The sequence below is a fragment of the Amphiura filiformis genome, chromosome 9 (assembly GCF_039555335.1).
Source record: "Amphiura filiformis chromosome 9, Afil_fr2py, whole genome shotgun sequence".
Taxonomy (NCBI): domain Eukaryota; kingdom Metazoa; phylum Echinodermata; class Ophiuroidea; order Amphilepidida; family Amphiuridae; genus Amphiura; species Amphiura filiformis.
In genome coordinates this window covers 1,919,796-1,940,642 of record NC_092636.1, presented here as the reverse complement: position 1 = coordinate 1,940,642, position 20,847 = coordinate 1,919,796, and the positions used below count along the sequence as shown (strand labels likewise).

The 20,847-nt window shown below is 37.0% G+C and overlaps 1 protein-coding gene across 1 annotated transcript in view; it reads right to left on the bottom strand.

Annotated features, from left to right (window-relative positions):
- Positions 1-18,123, bottom strand: part of LOC140160509 (ras GTPase-activating protein 3-like) — a 48,457-nt gene extending 30,334 nt beyond the window's left edge. Inside the window, 5 exon segments of the mRNA XM_072183743.1 lie at positions 1,134-1,210; positions 2,695-2,899; positions 8,319-8,412; positions 15,418-15,419; positions 18,006-18,123. Coding sequence (XP_072039844.1) covers positions 1,134-1,210; positions 2,695-2,899; positions 8,319-8,412; positions 15,418-15,419; positions 18,006-18,070 — 443 coding nt within the window. The 5' untranslated portion in view covers positions 18,071-18,123.
- Positions 18,124-20,847: the final 2,724 nt, after the last annotated feature.

Genomic DNA, 20,847 nt, shown 5'->3' with positions numbered 1-20,847 from the left:
ACATGGGTCTTGAACAAACACTTGGGGAGATCCGTCTTCAGGATTCCAATGCCTAATATTGCCCCCAAATTTATCCCCAAGAAATTCAAGAGATTTCACGATTCCAATGAAAGATCCTTAAGAGCTACCATTTTGCGATTGTAATTCCACAGCTGATGTTATCAGGAACAACGGCGAAACTTGGGAATTGCAGGCTTTAAATTGAATCCTATGGACATACATTATGGGATTGGAATCACAATTCTCAAGCACATCGATTCTCAAAAATTTTATGACCGTGTGAACACCATCAGCATTGAATTTCACACAGAGAGAAATCGTAATCTTTGCTTGGTCATAAAAGAGCTGGCTGGTTAATACATGGAATCAAGAATCTTTTTCATGCTATCTTATAAACTCCTAAAACATATTTGCAAATAGAATATTCCCTTGTTAATGATTTTCCTCAGTATCAACTGTTTGTATTTACTACTGATCTGATTATGGTTTCCAAAAACCTCACAAGAATAAAAGTATAAATAGTGCCTATAAAAGAATGTACCATATTTAACCTAACAAGCACCCCCATTTTCAAATGACAGCTGTCTAAAGCGCCCTCTATCAATGCACCTGTCGAAACAAATGTCGAAATACAAATAACCACAGACTACTACATACCATGTATCAACTGTCAAAGTCCCCGTGCATTTAGCTGTGAATTCTCGCATATTAATGAGGGCCGATCGTGCCGTGTCTAACAATCACATCAGCGTTGTGTGCCTTCACATATACGCGCGGTAGTCCGTAAAAATATGCATTTCATGGAATAATTGGCCCTCATTTTCGGGTGATGCTGAGACGATGACTGCTTGGACGTGGTCTGTTATCTTTTTTGTCCATGCAATTAACATCTTTCATTTTCGACTAAGATTATGATCTTGCTTCAGATGCACTGTATTTTTCAATTGATTATGTGTGTAAATTCCAAATTTGGACTCCACACACCTCCCCTCTCCCCATGCCTGATTTTAGTACCCAGGATGCTAATTAGGTCCCAATATGGCGAGTACTTTAATTTAAGCATCTTCTCATTTAAGCATCAAAATGTTGTCATTGTTAGATTATACTGTCATTATTCAACTTATGACACTTACTGTACTAGTAAAGAGATAGTTGGCTGTCCCGATTCTGATACAACTTCTACCAGTTTGATTTCCACTTGTACCTGACCCTGTAGAGAGAGAGAAAAAAACAAATAATGTTACTGCCTCATTATGATACACATGTACATAAAAATATTAATAAATAGATAAATCCAAGATATACATCCAAGATGGTTGAAATCATCCAAAGGTAAAGTGCTCAACCAAAAATGGGAGCGAAATAATTAATATGGTTATGTGCTTCTGAGGAGTGAGGCCCTGTGGCCTTACGAAACAGATTTGTAAAGCATTATGTAGCTGTATCAAATCCAATTAATTAATTAAAAATATTAATAGCAAGTTACACTTACACACACTAAAGCTACATTTTTGGCCATATCTTTGACAACTCTCCCCTAACTGGGTCCATCCACAAGTCAAATCTAATTCTCGCTAGTAAACTTATGTCGAGGGGTCATTGACACAAAGACGTACCTCCATTTTGGCCATTCTGAGAAAAATGAGTTTAAAGGATAATGATGGTCCACATTGACTCAAGTACAAACGCTATACGGGGATGTGATGCCCAAATGGGTAGGTTTTCCACAAAAAATCCTTAAACATGGGTCACCATTTTAGATTTTCCATGGTATGCATTAAAAACATGCAGGAAACATGTTGCTTTTACTATTTTCAAGCTCAAATCCTTAGATATGGGTCCTTATTTACTGAAAATCCTTAGATATGGTTCCCTATTTTCGGTAAAATTACCCTTAGAAATGGGTATGGGTTCGGAAGCTCGGGCCGCACTTCCCCGTCGAAAAATAATCCAAGTCCCCCCCCCCCGGGGTATTATATTACACTCTATAATTTGTTTCACTTTGAGTGTGGTAGTGAAGTAGGAGCATATTTCACTAATTGTAATGTTGAATCGCGCACTGCTAACCTATTCCCACAGAGCGAATACACACATACAACAAGCAGTTGTCAGCATGCTTACGGCTCAACACAGTAAAAGCACAGCCATCACTACTAAACTGAACTCCACGTCAACCAAACCATTATGATGTTCATACATTTTGGGCTATTCCATTTGAAATCCATACACCCCCATGGAAGACATAGCCTTAAACTTCCACACAGGGAATGTGAAATTCAAATGGGATTACCTATTGGAAATCTACACCCCTGTGTGGGAGATTTTAGGCCCGGGGGGTACTCAAGTTTGATTTTGGTAGGGACGTGCTGCTGAGAATTTGAAAGTGAACCCATAAATATACAAATTTGGACCCATTGATATACCAAAAGTCAAAATTTTCGGCCAAAATTGTCTTTGGAAAATTTCAAAATTTTGGTTAGATTGAGGCAAAATTGGGCTATTTTTTGAAAAAATTTAAAAAACTTTGAAAAAAGGACCCATTCATATACCAAAATTGGATTAGAAAAAGATATACCAAAAGGCCGAAAATTAGCGGCACGTCCCTGTATGGTCATTTGTACTAAGTACCCCCCTGGGGATTAAGGTCATGTCTTCCATAGCAGGTGTATGGATTGCAACTTCAATGGTTCTTACCTGTACTTCTGAGTCTGAGTCAACAGGTCGCAATGGGAACCATTGATCTTTATTCTGTAACCTGTGCAGTTCATCTCTCCGTAATGCTACTTTTCCTACGATACTGCTATTTGATCGCTTCAGCCAGTCTTTCTCATACACATAGAAGGATAATGTGCGGAACTCTCTCGGCACATCAAATGTGTACTCCTCGGACCAAAATGGACTGAAAATTTCAAGGTGGAAATTTGACATTTAAAGATTAATAAAGTTGAATGCCACAAATACATATAACCTACTACAGTCAGTCTACTCTGAAGTACAAAGTACAGATGCGGATGCACACATTGTGCCGACTTTGAAGGCACGCATACCTGCAGCAGAGACGCGGCACTATGCGCTGTTAACGCGCGCATTGTCACTTTGTACTTCAGAGTGGACAAACTGTATTCATAATATTATTGATATGAGATCTGTAAAAACATAAAACTTTTGCCGAACATCAATTTTCTCAATCAACACAGTTACAGTGAAAAAGTAAAAATATTCTTTTTTATGGTCTCTGGAAGTGTAAGAAATTCAAAATCATGAATTTAAAAAAAGGGCGGAGTTATAAATTATTCAAAATCAGCAAAGACATGCAAAAAATGACAAACACCAAACTTTGTTTAAAATGTTTGTTTTAATGTTTAAAAACATTTCAGTAATTATATATTTTCCCCCTGGAAGTGAAATAAAATGACTATGCTGACAATACATAATATTTTTTTTTTGTAATTCTATCCCACTTTGTGTTTCTTTTTATTATTATCTTATAACTCGGTTAAATCAAATACTGAATCTTAATTATAATCAGTTACAGGTATTTTGTATTATCTACAATCTTTATGAGAAAGGTTTTTAACACAAGTCTCCACATACATAAATGACAGCCAGTGAAAAATTTCACCGACCATCCAGGATTTGAACCTGGGACCTTCGGATCACCGGACCGATGCTCTACCAACTGAGCTAATGAGTCAGATGGAGAAGAGCTGTGATGTTATTATCTAGACTATAGGCCTTCAGTTCAATAACCACCCTCTATCATCTTTTCATCCAATATCCGTCTCATCTACAATCTTGAAAAAAAGTAGTTTGTACACTTGGCAAACTTTGTAGAAATTCTGTGCAGAATTTGTTATGATGATGATCACTGAAATGACGTATGTTGTGTTCAGGAACACAATAAATATCTAGAATTTACCCTTCACCTCTCCGCCATCTATCAATGTTGGAACACATTGGATAACTGCTGAAGACATTAACATTTCTCAACATTGCATGGGAGACAGGGGTAGTAATGGTTTACAGTTCTTTACACCAAAGTAGCTCAAAGTGTTCCATTTCTTTTACCCAACATACTTCCTTTCCTGTTGTTTTCTTTGATGTTATCACCACAGATCCGTGGTATCAGGACCCAAAACACATGGGGCTAATTAAGGGTACTACACTCTGTGGTAAATTTGTGACTATTTTGCATTTTCTCAAAAATAATAACACACTGGTAACAAAAGTTATGTATATTATTGGGGCAAGGAATCCAATTACTACACTGGAATTTCAGTGATTCAAGACAAGTGGTTCAGTATATATGATCGAAATGAGGTACATTCTTGCGGTACCTCTTTTCTTATCATAAATAACGAACCGCTTGTCTTGGGTCACTGAAATTCCAGTGTAGTAATTGGATTCCTTGCCCCTATAATATACATAACTTTTGTTACCACTGTGTTATTAGTTTTGAGGAAAATGCAAAAATAGACACAAATTTATCGAGGGGTGTAGTACCCTTTAAAAGCAACATTTCACCCCAAATTTCACATATATTTGTAAATATTGGCAAAAAGTATGCTCCAGGGCTGAATGTCATCAGAATATGTTCAAAATAGCTAGCCAATATGTGCGGGCGAATCCATTTAGATTCTCGCAAGAGAATTTTGCGAAATCCCTGATTCGCACGAATCTAAATACTGCCCTTATATGGTTATGACAGTCTGATTTAGTCATCCAAGATGGCGGCTCTGGCAAAACGAAACATCGGCACGCAACCGATGGCTGTTTTTGCTGTTAAAATGCCCTCTCAAATCAGTATTATTGTACAAATTATTAATGATTTAAGTAAATTATACCATAATTCGTCATTTTGGGGGTTCAGTTGCTTTAATAATGAAGTATAAATAGTCAAACCAGGACTAAAACTGGGTACATATTTTTTTATTTCTGTATACTGCCAATGCACTAGAAGCGAATCCATATGGATTCACCCGGTTGATGTTTTACGAGAATCTTTGCGCGAATCGATTCGCGGATTCACGTCGGATTTCTGAGCCTGCATAATCAAAAGATGTATTTTAAGCCCTATGTGGTATCACATATGTATCCAATGGGTATAACAAACCGAACTTCAGATAGAAATTCAGGAATAAAATTGTGGCCAACACTTACTAATATTTCAATCGGTAGTACTTCCTGTCTATTTCCGATGATAAGGATTGCTATTCACAAATATTGACACACCTAGCATGTCATACATGTATATATACACAAGGACATATGCATATCAAAACATAATGAAGCTGCCATATACATATGACTTACGTACATATATGCAGCAGACAAATTCCAGGAACTATAAAATCCATCGCACTTTGCATGAAACAAGACGTAATAAAGATTAATTGTGGGAATAAAGCCAAAGAAGGCACGAGATGTATTGTTTTTGTTTAAATTTAATGTTCATTTATGCAAATATTAAAAATCCAGGGTCATAATTGCTATATTTGCTTCTTTACAACATTTTTAAAATGGCTGAAATCACAAAAATAACTCTTTTGCCAGGACTTTGAAGGTAAATATATGTGATTTTCACCGTTAAGGGCGCTATTATGTGCCAATTTTGACCTTCAAAGGCCTGTATTTCCTAAACTACACAACCAAATTGTCTGCTTTTTGCACAGGATTTTGCTCTGAGGGTCTAGATTGTAAAACTGAATATAGCATAATTGTACATCTTTGGGAAAATAGTTTTATTTGATGACAAAAAATTATTTTGTGCGTAACTTTTTTATGCGTGACCGTACAAAAATGCTATATTCACCTTCATTACGAGCAGAATATTTTCTATCTAATTAGGTAGTCGGGTTTGCACAGAAGTTACTACTATAGGAGACAAATTATATGGAATTCAAAATGCTCAAAAGTTTTCCAACTGCTACAGAATCTGTTACATTTCCACCATACATTTGTGTATGTAGGCAAGGGTACACACAATAGCTAGCATTGTGGCCAGTCAGAAAATATACCAAATAAGAGGGTATTTATGTTATTTATCGCCTATTTCCTGGTATATATCTGACAATTTAGGCACCCTCCAGAATGGCGGTCGGGAAGTGTACGTTTACTTTTGATGGTATTTCATCAAACCAAAAATAAATGAAATGAAAAAATAACAATTGACCATTATGAGACAAATGAATCTTGACAGTTGATCCAGAATTGATCCCCTTCCCCCTATCTAAGCACCGATTGATTCTCACCGACTCATCTAGCAAGAATGAAGTGAGAATTGCCAATGTGTTGTAACTTAATATAATTATGCAGAATAGGCACACATTTAGAAACATCAACTTTGAATCCATGAGCAAACCAAAAGTGTTAGGGAAATCAGTTGTGTCGAGAATCCAGATTCTTGATTCTTGACAAATTTGAATTCCTGAATTTGGGAGCAACTCTTGCGATTCATTTATGTTACAATATGGTCAATTGTTAATTTTTCTTCATTTCATTTTACTTTTGGCTCTTTACAAGAACAATGATATTATTATATCCCATCAAAAGTACAGAGATAATTTCATATTGCAGAGAGTTAGACTAGCACTGACTCAATGCCCTATATGTGATATTCGATGGACTTATACTCTGATCAGCTCTTAATATGCGGGACTCATAACATTGTGGATTGATACAGAATGGCGTACACACAGCTAGGCGCAGCACCTACGCGAACTGCGCTTTGCGTGAATGATGTGTGCTTTTGTGAATTTACGCGTGCGTAAGTTGGAACTTTATTGACTCGCGCAGTAACAAAAACCAAATAATTCCCGCCTATTAAGAGCTGATCATAGTATAGCGTCTACATGTACAAATGGAACTAGTTCCTAGGCAACATGTAAACATGTGTACTGGGTAGAAGAGGGAACAGATCCCCGGGAACAGATCTCATTGCATTGGATATAATGGCAGCTATTTAACTCCCTCACATATCTTTGTTTGTTTCGAACCTAGGATGACGAGCTCAGTCTGTGCATCCATCTTCCTACAAGTCTGGACTTGTACATGTACTAAACACTGTATCAAGTTGAACAACTTCCTTATAATCCTCAACAATACATATCGTCCCATCAGCCTGCTACAATAACTGCCCATGTCATTTTTTTGCCATTTTGAGAACAAAGTACAAAATGTTACCAGCTCCAACAAAACCAGGAACAAGTCGTTAGACACATTTTTGAGTTATAGGCCATTAAAGATGACATTCCCATAAAAAAAAAACTTTTGTGATTCTTAATTTCATGGAATTCGACTGTGGGACTAAGTGGACTTTTGAATCCTTAAAAGTACTTATAATCAATAAATTACAGTTGAACTATGATAATCCCTATTCAATCCTGTGCAAGGCAGGAAACTAATTGGCCCATTCAGAAAAGCAATTTGGCAAAAATATCAAGGTATCATTTACAAAATTATCCATCTTGAAAAGTATTGATGCTATTTATATAATTTTGTTATCATTTTAAAGATTATTAGGGGGGCCGATGCATTTTGTTTTGACCCTCCTAAGGGGGAGCCCTGAAAAAAATGACCACAAACGTTCCTGGGAAAATTGAGTTTATATGCTTTTCTATGGGGTTGAGCCATAATTGTTCGTGTCAAAAAGGGGGGCCCTGAAATTGTTGAGGTCTGTAAAGGGAGGCCCGAAAAATGTTCGCAATAATTTTTTTTGCATCAGCCCCTCCCAACAAGTGTTTGTGAACGGTCCCTTATCTAGTGCTTTTATTTTTTATGAAATGTCCAAAATGCGACTTGTTCCTGGTTTTGTCAGAACGGGTCAATAATGTGCTTCACGCATGCATTTAAACATAATTATTCACCAAGATCTTTGCACAAGAACAAATGGGAATTTAATCAGAAATAATTATTAGGGTGATTACTTAACTGATGAATGTTTAAACCACATTTTGTACTTTGTTCTCAAAATTGAAAATTACACAAAATGACAAAAGGCAAAAATCATAGAAAGGTGACAATATGGATGACAGTCTACGGCAGGGCCTATATTTATATTTGTAAGACTCTCAGTTATTCTCATTAAGTTATAATACCAGAAAGATGCCCTGAAAATATTCTGAAGATTATGCAAGAGGTCTAAGGGTAGCACCTTGGCAAAGCCCAAGGGGTCGAACACCACTTGCCTTTGGGATTTTACATCACATTTTTTTCAACTATTTATACCAACCTTACTGCACATTTAAAATGACTTAAAAATTTGTTTTGATAAAAAATGTAAAACTGGCCAGCATGATCCGGGCATGATCCATACATACCTTTGAGTTTTTTCCTTCACCTCTGTTTTGTAAACTTCCTCTTGGTCTAGTTTTATTGTGCAGTAAATATCTTTGGCTGAACTTAAATTTTTTGCTTCAAAAAAAAAAAAAAGAAGAGGAATATTCATAACTACACTTTAACTATGTACGCATGTAAAACAGTTATAACTGTTTTAAAATTTCTCAAAAAAATGCTGATAATTTAGCATTCCTGAGCTCTATCAAACTCAGTAGTCGGAGACTTGGTACATGCTGTGTGACCAAGCTAAATGAATTTTACATGAATTATGCCATCATTCAACGTGTTGCAGTAATACACAGTTTAGTTACAGTCAATAAGTCAAAGGTCAATAACCAAATGTAGACTCAGTCTAGCTGGTTGTTGAAATACCATCTGAAAATTTAAAGGCAGGATTAAAAATGGTTGTGGTTGGAACCAAAGCTTAAATAACTATCAATATAACATGTAATATGTTGTACATACATGAATGCAGTACAATGACCTTTACACATGCATACAATTCCTAATAACATAAGTTATTCAAACATAAGTTATTCAAACACAAGCGAAGCCCCCCAGTTGAGGAAATGTGAGCGGTTAGTAAACGGGAGTGATGATGGTTGGTGTTTTGGTGTAAATTATTTATCCAGTGATATTTATGATAGCTGAAAATACCAAATTTTTAGAATTCATAATCTTTCCCCAAAGAACTTATTTGTATTGTAGAATTTTCCCTCAATATCCTCCCGCCCCCAGACTACCATGTTGAAAGTTGTGACCGTACATGTATGTCACTTTACTTCAGGTGCGACATTTGAAATGTAAAATAATACTGGGTACGGTATGTAATGTAATACTGATAAATATTTCCCCACTTCACAAAATTTCAAGTGTTCCACTTTTGGAGTAGAACTATAACATGGTCTTGCTGTGAGAGGAAGACAAAATTTGTGTACACCTTCCTTACCTAGCTGGGGGTTTACACCCCCCAGCTAGGTACTGTAATGCTATCCGATCTTTCTTTCTGGCAATTTTCTGGCACTTTTTGCTCTAGCTCAGACAGGTCACAGAGGGGTCAAATAGGCCAAAAATGTGATTTCAGCTAAAATGCTTCTTCTCCTACATATAACATCCTACAATGACGTCACTTGTTTTATTTATCTATACATGTAGATAATCGCCAGAAGGGTTGTAATTTCAACTTGGGTTTCTATTATGCTTTCAAACAACTTTGAAACAAAACAAAATGTATTGAAACTGTATTGTTACAATTAAGTTTTAAAATGTAATGAACCTGGCTCATGGGAAAGTTTTTCTGGAGAAGATGAATGTAAACACTTCAAACAAAGTACATGTAAGACTAGTAATAGCATGTTTTTGTTGGGACCCATTTTCTGAAAACATGTATATATCAGCTAAGAGAAACTGATGTTCTCTGACATTAGCCAGCTAATGGCGGTGAGTTTCGCTGGAATTTGTCCTTCTTGATGAAGGATAATGCCGGAGAAATTATCCGTAAAATGCCAATGGAAACTGACATTACAGGGGTGATACAGAGAAGAAACCAAAAAATTGCCATGGTCACATGATCCCAACATGTGTGTATTGTTTACCATTTTATCAAATATGTTTTGAAGTTGTACATGTCGTCGGCTGTATTCTGTAGTGGCTAGTGGGGCACTGCGAATAAATAACTTTTCGAGAAAATCAGGATTGAAGAATTGCCAATTTAAAATCGAGTCGTGTAAATCAGATATTCATTATATTTGGTATTCTTAAACACTTGAGAACGTTCCTACAATCTTATTGGTTCTTACCCATGTGATATGACACAATATCACACGGGTCAGCGCGTGTGCATCGACGCGATACGCGTACTCGCTATTTGAACCAATCGGAGGCGCAGCAACACCGGGACTGATCGATTTTAAGCCCTAGGTAATTCCTTGTAAAATGTAGAATTTAATTTGATTAAAATTTGTAATACTTATGATATTTTTATTTGAATTGAAGTGTTTAAGAATGAGAATAAAGGTATTATTTTTAGCCTGTCGTGCAGACGTGCTTCTATCGTCTCATATAACACGGGCGACATCATTATTTTTGGCGTAAAACAGCTCGGCTCTGCTTCATTGTTTTATTAAAAAATTATGTCGCTCGTGTTATAGGAGACGATAGATGCACTCCAGTGGCTAAAAACAATACCTTTATTCTCTAAATTTATGGAAAATTTTATTTTTCAAAAGAAATCAAGAAACATTATTTACTGGTCTAACCTAACGCCAACCTTATGCCACCTTGGTCGCCGTGTAATCTCTATGGCGTTACTGTTCATTGGCTTCATTCCATAGTGGCGTATAGGTCCGATACGTCACTATGGAATGCAGCGAGATGTACACCACTATGACATGCAATGTTTTTCATTTTTGCCGATATTTCGTAGTTTGTTTACTATTATAAAATGTGTATAAAAAGCAGCGAGTGGTCCACTATGGAAATTGGAAAACACAAAATTTCACTTTGTAACGATACGCCAAATTAATTATTAATTAATTAGCTAATTTTGACTGCTGAAACTTAGCAAAATGAAAGAGAACATCATTAAAACATATGTGCCAATTTTTTTTTTAAATGACCAAAAATCACCATACGCCACTATGGAATGCATCCAACAATGTATGGTGTACAATTGTCGCTCAGAAAATATATTTCAAACATTGTAATACAGTAGAGATTTTTATACCACTGGAAACCTCTGGCTACATAATGTTTATGTGCAAAAAAATTTTTTTGTGCGAAATTTGAATTAAGTTCTGGTACATCAGTACGAAATTCCAAGTAGGTAGCAGTGAATACACATCATGCATAACTCACAAACGCAAAATCGGAATCAACTAAAAATCTAAAAACTAATGGCATCAGTAGTTGGCGAAAGTCTGATCGTAACCCCAGAAGTGAACTGGAAGTCATCGTTCCTAAGTACATAGTTCATCATTTAAGCTTGGGCCTAAAAAAATTGTTTTATTGGCGTAACCCGACCTACCCTAAAATTAGACCCGACTCTACTTTTTAATTTTTTTGCAAAAACACAATAAAAAAAGGTAAACAAAAAATTTAATTAACTAAAAGAAGAAAAAAAGATCCAAGGCCTTTATTAAACACAATTTACAGCTTTAACCCTACCCTAATTTTTTTTTATGTTATGCCAATCAAACAATTTTTTTAGGCCTTATGTAATGATTTTAACAGGAAATGTTTTGGTATATGTATGAATTACGAATTTATCAAATTAAACTTTCTTATCAAGGTTAACCATAACTGAACACAAGGTTTTTTTGCTATCGGAAGGGAAAGAAGAAACGCAGACGATCACCGACCTGTAGCCACTGAGGTTATGCTGCGATTCCCTATGCAAGAGATTAATGCATTCAAAATCTAGTCGGATTCGCTGAAGCATTACACCGCACCGTGTAGAGCAATGGAAGTTCAGAAGTAAACACAGCCGATCACGACAGGCGATCGTATCAAAAATGTTGCTACACTTACACTTCAACAAAATTTTAGACTGTCCAAAATAGGCAAATCTTGCTCAAAAGATACAGTTAATTTATCAAAATAACTTTCAACCAAATTGCAACATTAACAGAATAATAACCTCTGTTGCAAAAAATTGCACCGTTGTCCGACCGAAAAAGCCGATAGCAATGCACTCTAGCATCGAATGCATAACTATCGTGTGCAAATTCTAAGCTAGAGTTCTCGAGTAACCTGTTCCCCTTCCAATACATTAAACCTTGATTTCAAAGTGTTTGGCAACTGCTTAACCTTGGTGCAAAAGTAAACCTTAATGCAAAAGTAAACCTTACGGTAATGCAAAAGTAATAATTTAGTCCCTATATAAAGATCGCCATTTTCCCAATCCAGCCATCTCAAATCTGTGACACCGAGCATTAATTAGGGATTCATACATACACGCTATATACATTGTAACAGCACGTGTGATGCGGCATGATTGGTCGAGAGCCAGGCATAAACAGCATTTATGCCCGGTGTCCCGGATGTGAGATCGCCGGGTAGGGAAAATGAAGGAAAATCGTGTTTTTGAATAATGTTACTTGCAATTTTTTGTTATTATTTTGATGAAATAAGAATCACAAAATGTTCTGGCAAGGTATGTATGAACGGGGTTCATTCTATTTTCATGATGGCATAACAACGGTTGTTTATGCACCCGAGGGCATAAACAACCGTTTAGTCATGAAAATATGTGAATGAACCCCGTTCACACATTACCAGAACATTTTGTGCTTCTTATTTCATCAAAATATTAACAAAAAATTACAAGTAACATAATTAAAACACATGATTTTCCATCATTTTCCCTACCCGGCCATCTCACATCCGGGGCACCAGGCATAAACGCTGTTTATGCCCAGCGCTCGACCAATCACACGCACTGTTACATAGCGTGTATGTATATGTATGAAACATTGTTTAAGCCCGGCTCTCGACCAATCATGTGCGCTGGGATATCGTGTATGTATGCAGGCTGGGGAATAAGTGGGGGCCGGCTTGCTCGAGATGTCTAGCCAAGAATTTGCTCACCGATAGCTTCACATTCTAGGCTAGAGACCATTGCATTCAAAATCTAGTAGGATTTGCTGAAGCATGATGACACTGTGTAAAGCAATGGAAGTTCAGAAGTAAACACAGCTGATCACAACATGCGATTGCATCAAAAATGTTGCTAAAATTACACTTCAGCAAAATTTTAGACTGTCCAAAATGGGCAAATCGTGCTCAAAAGATACAGTTAAGGAATGGGATATTAACGTTTAGCGATGTTTTCACATAGTTTTTGTGGGAGCTGAGAGTACACCATACATATCAAATTGCATTCTGAATATGAGGAATGTCTTTCTGATATCATATTGGCCTAATTTAGATTTTTTGAAATTCACGATATAATACAAATTTTATGACAAATTATTAAAATTTGATATTTTTTTAATTTTTGATATTTAACAATAACAGTCCTCAAAGTAAACTTCATAAATCTAATGATATGTACTGAAAGTGTATGTAGCTGGGATGAAAAGCAGACAATCAATTGAAAATTTTGACCTTTCATATTGAAGATACCGTATGTAATTTTTTCCCAAAAAGACTTCATTTTTGTTGGTGTTTTGGGGGAAAAAATCCATATCTTCAATACGAGAGGCAGGGCTGTAAAAAATGCAAAGTTTCCCGGGAACGTAAAATTTTTTTTTAAATGTCATAAATGAGCCTAAATAAGCTTAAAAAATGAACACAATTAGCACTTTGTTACATGAATTACTCACAAAGTATAACCATCAAAGTGTCATAACTTAACCAGTATAATACCACGACAGTTTCGGAAATTCAACTCGCAACAGAACTTGTCTACCACTCTAGCTCCGCCCATGTTGAACTTTTTTTCCAGCCCTGAGTACCGCCCTACAAAAATGCATCGACCTCGTGTATGAAATTAAATGTACGCATGCGCCTTTTTGTGCCGATCGCCGTGATTGGGAAACCCAGCACAATTGCTATCAACACGTGCGAATGCACTTTCTAGTGCGGCTTGGTTCCCGTGTAGAATCGCCCAGCAGCACTAAGACTAGCGTTTTGGAGGCTCGGAGCGCTTGCAATAACAGGCACACTGAGTTAGACTCTACCATCAAATTATTGGCTAAATTACGTAGTAATAATGAAGGGCCTGTGGCCCTGTAGTGGAGGCAAGGTCTTAGCCAGCCATGCGTCCACCCGTCTTTAAGACGGCCTAATCTAATTTTAGACAGGTGGATTTAATGGATTTTACAGATGTGATAGCTCTAAAACAGATGATTTTAAGGTTATGAACTTTCAGACTAATTCAGAGTGACATGTAAAGGCCAAATCAGGACATATTTGACCCCAGTGACCCTTCCATGGGTACAGACAAGTTGTTTTATATTTGAGGGTCACATTTTGGTATCTGCTTGGACAGGTGGTTGCTGATTTCTGGCTAAGACTCTGAGTGGAGGCTAACGGTAACGCTTTTGCTGGCTTCCGTTATATCATTCATCCCATTACGCACTATGTAATACTTGATCAAAACTGTCGGTGGGAACCACAAACATGACAAACCTGGAAGTAGGATTGAGAATTCTGCCTGGGCAATTTGCGTACATATTTTCTATGGGTTAAGCTATCCATTCACATCAACTTCAGGCCAAGTTGCCCTAGATTTCCCGCTGGCAGTAAAAGCTTCCCGGTAATGAGATTACCGAATTAATTAACCACTTTTTCTTTCTGTGACGAGAGGTCAAAATTTTCAATTGATCGTCGGCTTTTCTTCCCAGCTACATGCATTTTAAGTACATATCATTAGACTTATAAAGTTTACTTTGATGACTGTTAAATATCAATTTTTAATCATTTGCCATAAAATGTGTATTATATCGCGAATTTCAACAAATCAATATCAGAAGGCCCAGGGGCTATTTTTTTACAAATTGGCCCCTGCCTTATTTCTTATTTCCCAGCCTGTATAGCCTATAGAGTATAGATATGATCACATTTGTAACATGTGAGGGCGGGCTTCATTAAGCTTCTTGTGCACCAAGATCCTGTCTTAACTGTGTAATCCAATAGGAAAATGAAGAAAATTTGAATTTTGACCCTCAAAACTCTAATCTAGCATGAATTTTATTAAAACTGTATTTGAATACTATTTGATACTATTACTACAAATGTATCAAGTAGTGAAAGCCACATTTCATGAAAATTTTTTGTAAAATGGCCCTTCGTGCTCAAAAATTTAGCCATAAAATACATACACACATGTAACTTTAACTTAAATGTAAGACATTGATAATGTGGGACATTCAGGCGAGCATATATATTTTTCCTCATAACATTGCCAATTGTAGGCCTACATACATGATTGACCCCTCATTTTTGAAGTTAAATGATTCTCTTTCAATGAAAGCAATTTTAGATGAATTTATTAAATTTCAAAATTTTATGAACATGCTAACCTATGGGTATGTACATGTAATATGAATGTTTATTATGGTATAACAAAATAAAAACCTCTTACACACCCACCAGCAATGAGCATTCAAGAACAATATTATATTAGGCTTTATAGCCTCATTATTAGGCCTACTTGCATGTATATTCATTGCAACTCAATCATGTCGATCAAAATAACAAAACAAAAACAAAACAAGAAAAGATTGCCCTTTCTTAGAAAGCACCTTCACTCAGTAAGACCGCCTGAAACAATACCAGGGAATTAAGCGTTTCTAGATGATTTCAAGAACACCACCGCGCATGCATAAGACCTTTTTAGCCTACGTCTCGTATCCTACTATCGGATCGTTGAAACAAGAAAACCTCATCACAAATTTACTCACCTTCCTACACCACCAGTTGAAATAAAACTCAAAACTTCCTGTGTTATTCCTCAAAACAACATGTAACTTCATTAATAAAAAAATTGAAATCCTAGTATGACCCGTTATCAAAAATGTTGTTTGATAAACGTCAACAAAAGGTAATTTTTTTCACGAGTAGAACGCACTTGTCAAAATGGCGGCTCTAATGCTGGTTTCATACTTTCATGTCACTTGCCGCTGATCGGCATGATGCATGAGCAGTGCAGCTAAATGGACATAAACAAGGCTTACATGTACAATTGGCTGATAGTTCAATACATATGTACGTCATCACATGTGTATAAAATTAGTCTCAGGCCAGCCGCCAGACTGTATGTGGCTATCACAGGTTTGTTAGGATCAACGAGCGTCAGGCCGACATAATCTGATTGTGTAGGAGACTATCATCGTGACGCCCACGTTGGAACCCAGTTGGAACCATTGGTGTACGGAAGAAATATTCATTAACGGGACTGAAGTAATGTGGCCATTTCTATGTTTGTACCGGGCAAGTACCGGGCATTCTTCGACATGGAGACTGCAATAAATTCGTCCGAAGGTAAGCAAAGGGCTGGGGATCACATTTTTAACAATGACTAAACTGTTTCGAGTCGATGTGCGCTAAAAGTAGACCATTTCAGGGGCTGTATTTGGTGTGTACATGTCACGTTTTGAACATGAGTAAAAAACAACCATTACTATATTATAGTTGTGAGAGAGACTCGCTTGAGCCAGACATACTTAGAAAGATGTTAATTTTTGTAAGTAAATTGAAGTTACTCCTCTAAACAGGGGTTATTATTCTGTCGGTTGGACATCCAGGCATGAACCGGCTGATAGCACTGGAGTGAAAACAACATTCGCATTCACTGAACTCTGGAGTGTATCACAAGCTATCACACCAAGGTCTTAGCCAGCCATGCGTCCACCAGTCTTTAAGACGGGCTAATCTATTTTAGACGGGTGGATTTAATGGATTTTACAGATGTGATAGCTCTAAAACAGATGATTTTAAGGTTATGAACTTGAGACTAATTCAGAGTGACATGTAAAGGCCAAATCAGGACATATTTGACTCCAGTGACCCTTCCATGGGTATACACAAGTTGTTTTATATTTGAGGGTCAAATTTTGGTATCTGCTTGGACGGGTAGTTTCTGATTTCTGGCTAAGACTCTGTATCACACTATTGTGCCAGGACCCAGGTTCGACTCTCTGCAAATAAAAATATGTGATTTAAGTTGTTTCACTCCAATGCATGAATCATTGAACATGTTGAATGGATGTGACGTGGCCCGACCGGCGAGAGAATAGAAAAGTATAACCCCCGGGGTTTTGTAGGGTTTTTACCAAAAGTTCGCCCTGACGAGTGAATTATTGGCCTATTGAGACAGATCGTATGTACCTAGGATTCATAGAACATACACACCAAACACAGTTTTCACTTACAAACCATTTCTTTATTGCTCGTTGATTATTCACAAATTGTAAATACCACGGGTTACAATCCACCATTTTGTCTGTCTGAATTGTTTACGCAACTTCTGCGCAACTCCAGAGATGAGCTAAAGATTGTTTGAACTTGAAGGGCGCACCACACATGCAAATGCTTAAAAGCCTAAATTGGCACCAACAGGTGCTATACATGTATGCTATAAGTTACGTGTACACATGTACATTTATCATGAATCATGGTATTTGTAATGTACCATATACCATCGTCCATAGGGTATATTGCTGATCCATTAATTATCCTTTTCTGGTGCATTGTGGGATAGAAAAGGGAGCAAATTAGCGATCGATTTGCCCCCTTTTCAATCCCACAATGCACCAGAAAAGGATAATTAATGGATCAGCAATATACCCTATGGCCATGCTACATGTACCCTACATGTGTAATTTTTGTGTATGATGCCGGGGTATGATGTACATGATCATTGATGATTTGTACTCATACATGACTTACATGTACAATGATATAATGATGTACTGAATGCGAACTTTATTTGATATGGACCATCATGACCATGGGCATGGCCATGGCTATGATAGGCTATGTATGCGACACAACCATCATTCATGCATTCATGACTTTATTTTTAGTAGTAGACTATCATGACTATGCCTGGTTTCATGTTGTAAAATGTAACATAACTATACTGAACAATGTCACGCCAAATGTTGTAGATAGAGTCTAAGACCATCTTTTCTACCAATTGCCCCATCTGTACAATCCAGTACTCACCAATAACAATTCCTAAACTTTCCAATACCCTCACATCCGGAATTTCGGTATCCTCCGCCATTACAACTATGAGTTCAGTTTTGCGGTCAATCCCTCTTTCTGTGTACGTCAGAGGTCATAGTGCTATGAGTGGCAGCGACGCCAAAAAAGAACTGGACGTTGATTGGTTATTTAAAAAGGATTATTACCGTACTAATCGCTCTATGAGTATCGCCAGAGATATCGCTATGCGTTGTAAAAGGTACAAACTGGTTCGGTTTCCATTCAGACGGGGTTGGATAGGGATAGGCCTACATTACAGATTCATGTAAATGCCCAGGGTAAAATGCCTTATTTTGTTATACAGTTTTCGGTTGAACTACCGTAATGGGGTAACTTTGGGCACATTTCAGAGTTTTTAAACCACTTTTCAGAGTTTTTAAACCACTGCTTCCAAACAAAACCAATTAGGCCTAAGTTATGACTCCTTTTTATCGGACATTAGGGTTCCCCACACTTTGAAGTTGAAAAAGATTTTTAAATAATTTTGTAAGGGTGCCCCAGGGGTTAAAAATAACCAAAGTTACCCCGCATTTGGGGCAACTTTGGTCAGAGTATTACATTCCATCCATGAAGGAAAAAAATCAAAAAAATTGATCTTGCATGCTGTAGGCCTAAATATGGGCAAGTGTTTTTTTTGTTGCCGAGTTGTTTTTTGTGACATTTGACCCCTTGTAAAATTAATCAAGCACACATCCTTGCTCACAAATAGGCTATCGATTTTTATTTTTTCTGAAAAAAATGTAAAAAAATGCTAATTTTTGGTCCAAAATCCTGATTTTTTCATAAATTTTGAAGAAATTCAACTATCGACTATTTCTTTCAAATATATTTCTTAACAAATTGACACCAAATATGACTAAAAACAATATTGCTGTACGAAAATATGACCATTTAAAAAAAATATATGTGACCGACCAAAGTTACCCCGCTACTATAGCTAACTGCTACCGGCTAGGCTGTTTAGCACTTCTATATATGGCAATGACAAAGGTACCAAATTCTGAATTTTAATTTTTACAATTGTCCGGATGCAGGCCTCGAAATAAGCCAGATGATTTCTGTGCGCCATTTGGGCCCTCGATCTTAAATGTTTGAGGGCCCTCACAATTTTTTTTGGGCCCGAATTTGGGGCTATGAACCCCACAAATAGGCATAAGTGGGAAAAATGGTAAATTTTTTGAGGGCCATTTTTTGGGCCCGGCAGATGTATCTTTTGCGGGCCCTCACTGATTTTCGGGGCCCTCCTTATTTCGAGCCCTGTCCGGATGAGCAAATCACTGAATGGGCCTTGTTAAAAACTCGCGGCAACAATATCAGCCAAAAAACTTACCACTACTATTATAACAACATAGTTGAACACAAACCTAAAGATTCCATTAAAAATCCATGAGACCATAATCGATGACACAATTCGATGTTAGTTCCGGGTTAAATAACTGTCAATGTCATGCAGTGGCGTGCAGCACATTGAAAGTGTGTGTGTGGGGGGGGGACGGGCAGGTTGTTCACCGAATCATCGGGAGTCTGATTAGGAGTCTGAGGGGCAAATTTTGACGTTTTTCCCCGAATCTCCCGAATGACCAACAAAGGGGGGCTCGGTCCCCCTTTGCGCACGCCACTGACGATGTTCTGGCCCGAACTATATACGGGCAAAACAACGGCCTGAACTCATCGAAAGTTTGTAAAACACGTTCAAAAGCTATGACCAGTCTGAACAGTAACATAATATAGATCATTTGATTTGCCAATGAATTCCGAATACATACACTTAATTTCAAAATATGATTAATTTTCGAGTAATGTATAGTTTTTGTTTTGTTTTAGCTGTCATTTTAGTGTTTCTGTTTGGTAACTGTTTTTGTTAAAGGGCTGTTCTGGCCTTATTAGCCTTTCGGCTACCTCCATTCTTTTGATGGCATTTTGATGCATTGGTATTGTAGTAGGCCTACATATACCTATTTTGTAATTTTTATGTGAATTGTGGGAATAAAATAAATGAATGAAAAAAATGTTATACGAGTGGATATTCATACGTAGTGGTAGATAAAATGATTAAAGAGTTTAACTTCAACACTACACTATTTTTCGCTCACCTGGAACGTTTTCACTAGTTCGACTAGCGTCTTCAGCAGATGGTGATGCTGTGATGGTATCTTGTCTACTGATGCCCAGGGGGGGGGGCGCCGCTACATCGTAACATCCTATGACGTCATTCTGTCAATCATATGACGTCATCAGTGAAGGTTATCCCGATCGTAGACAAGATACCATCACAGCATCACCATCTGCTGAAGACGCTAGTCGAACTAGTGAAAACGTTCCAGGTGAGCGAAAAATAGTGTAGTGTTGAAGTTAAACTCTTTAATCGAAAAAAATGTTGTTGAAGAAAACTATCTTGAGTAGATAGCAAGACACGGATAGCAAGTTGTGAAAATATATATAGCTATCTTCAGTAGATAGCGAGATGTACTCACTACAGCCCTATTATCATGATTATGTAGCAAGGTGTGAGTCCCGGGACCGAGCATTAAAGTCCCATTCAGTGATCCCAGCGAAAATATTTTTTTTTAAATTGTGCACGAATCCCTTAAGGGGTGGGGTATGAACGTTTGGACAGTATTTATTTATAGGTTAATAATATCAAATAATTTTGATTTTTGAAATTCGCAATGTAATATACATTTTATGGCAAATGATTAAAAATTTATATTTTTGATATTTAACAGTACTCGAAGTAAACTTTATAAATCTGATCATTTATACTTAAAGTGTATGTAGGTGGGATGAAAAGCCGAC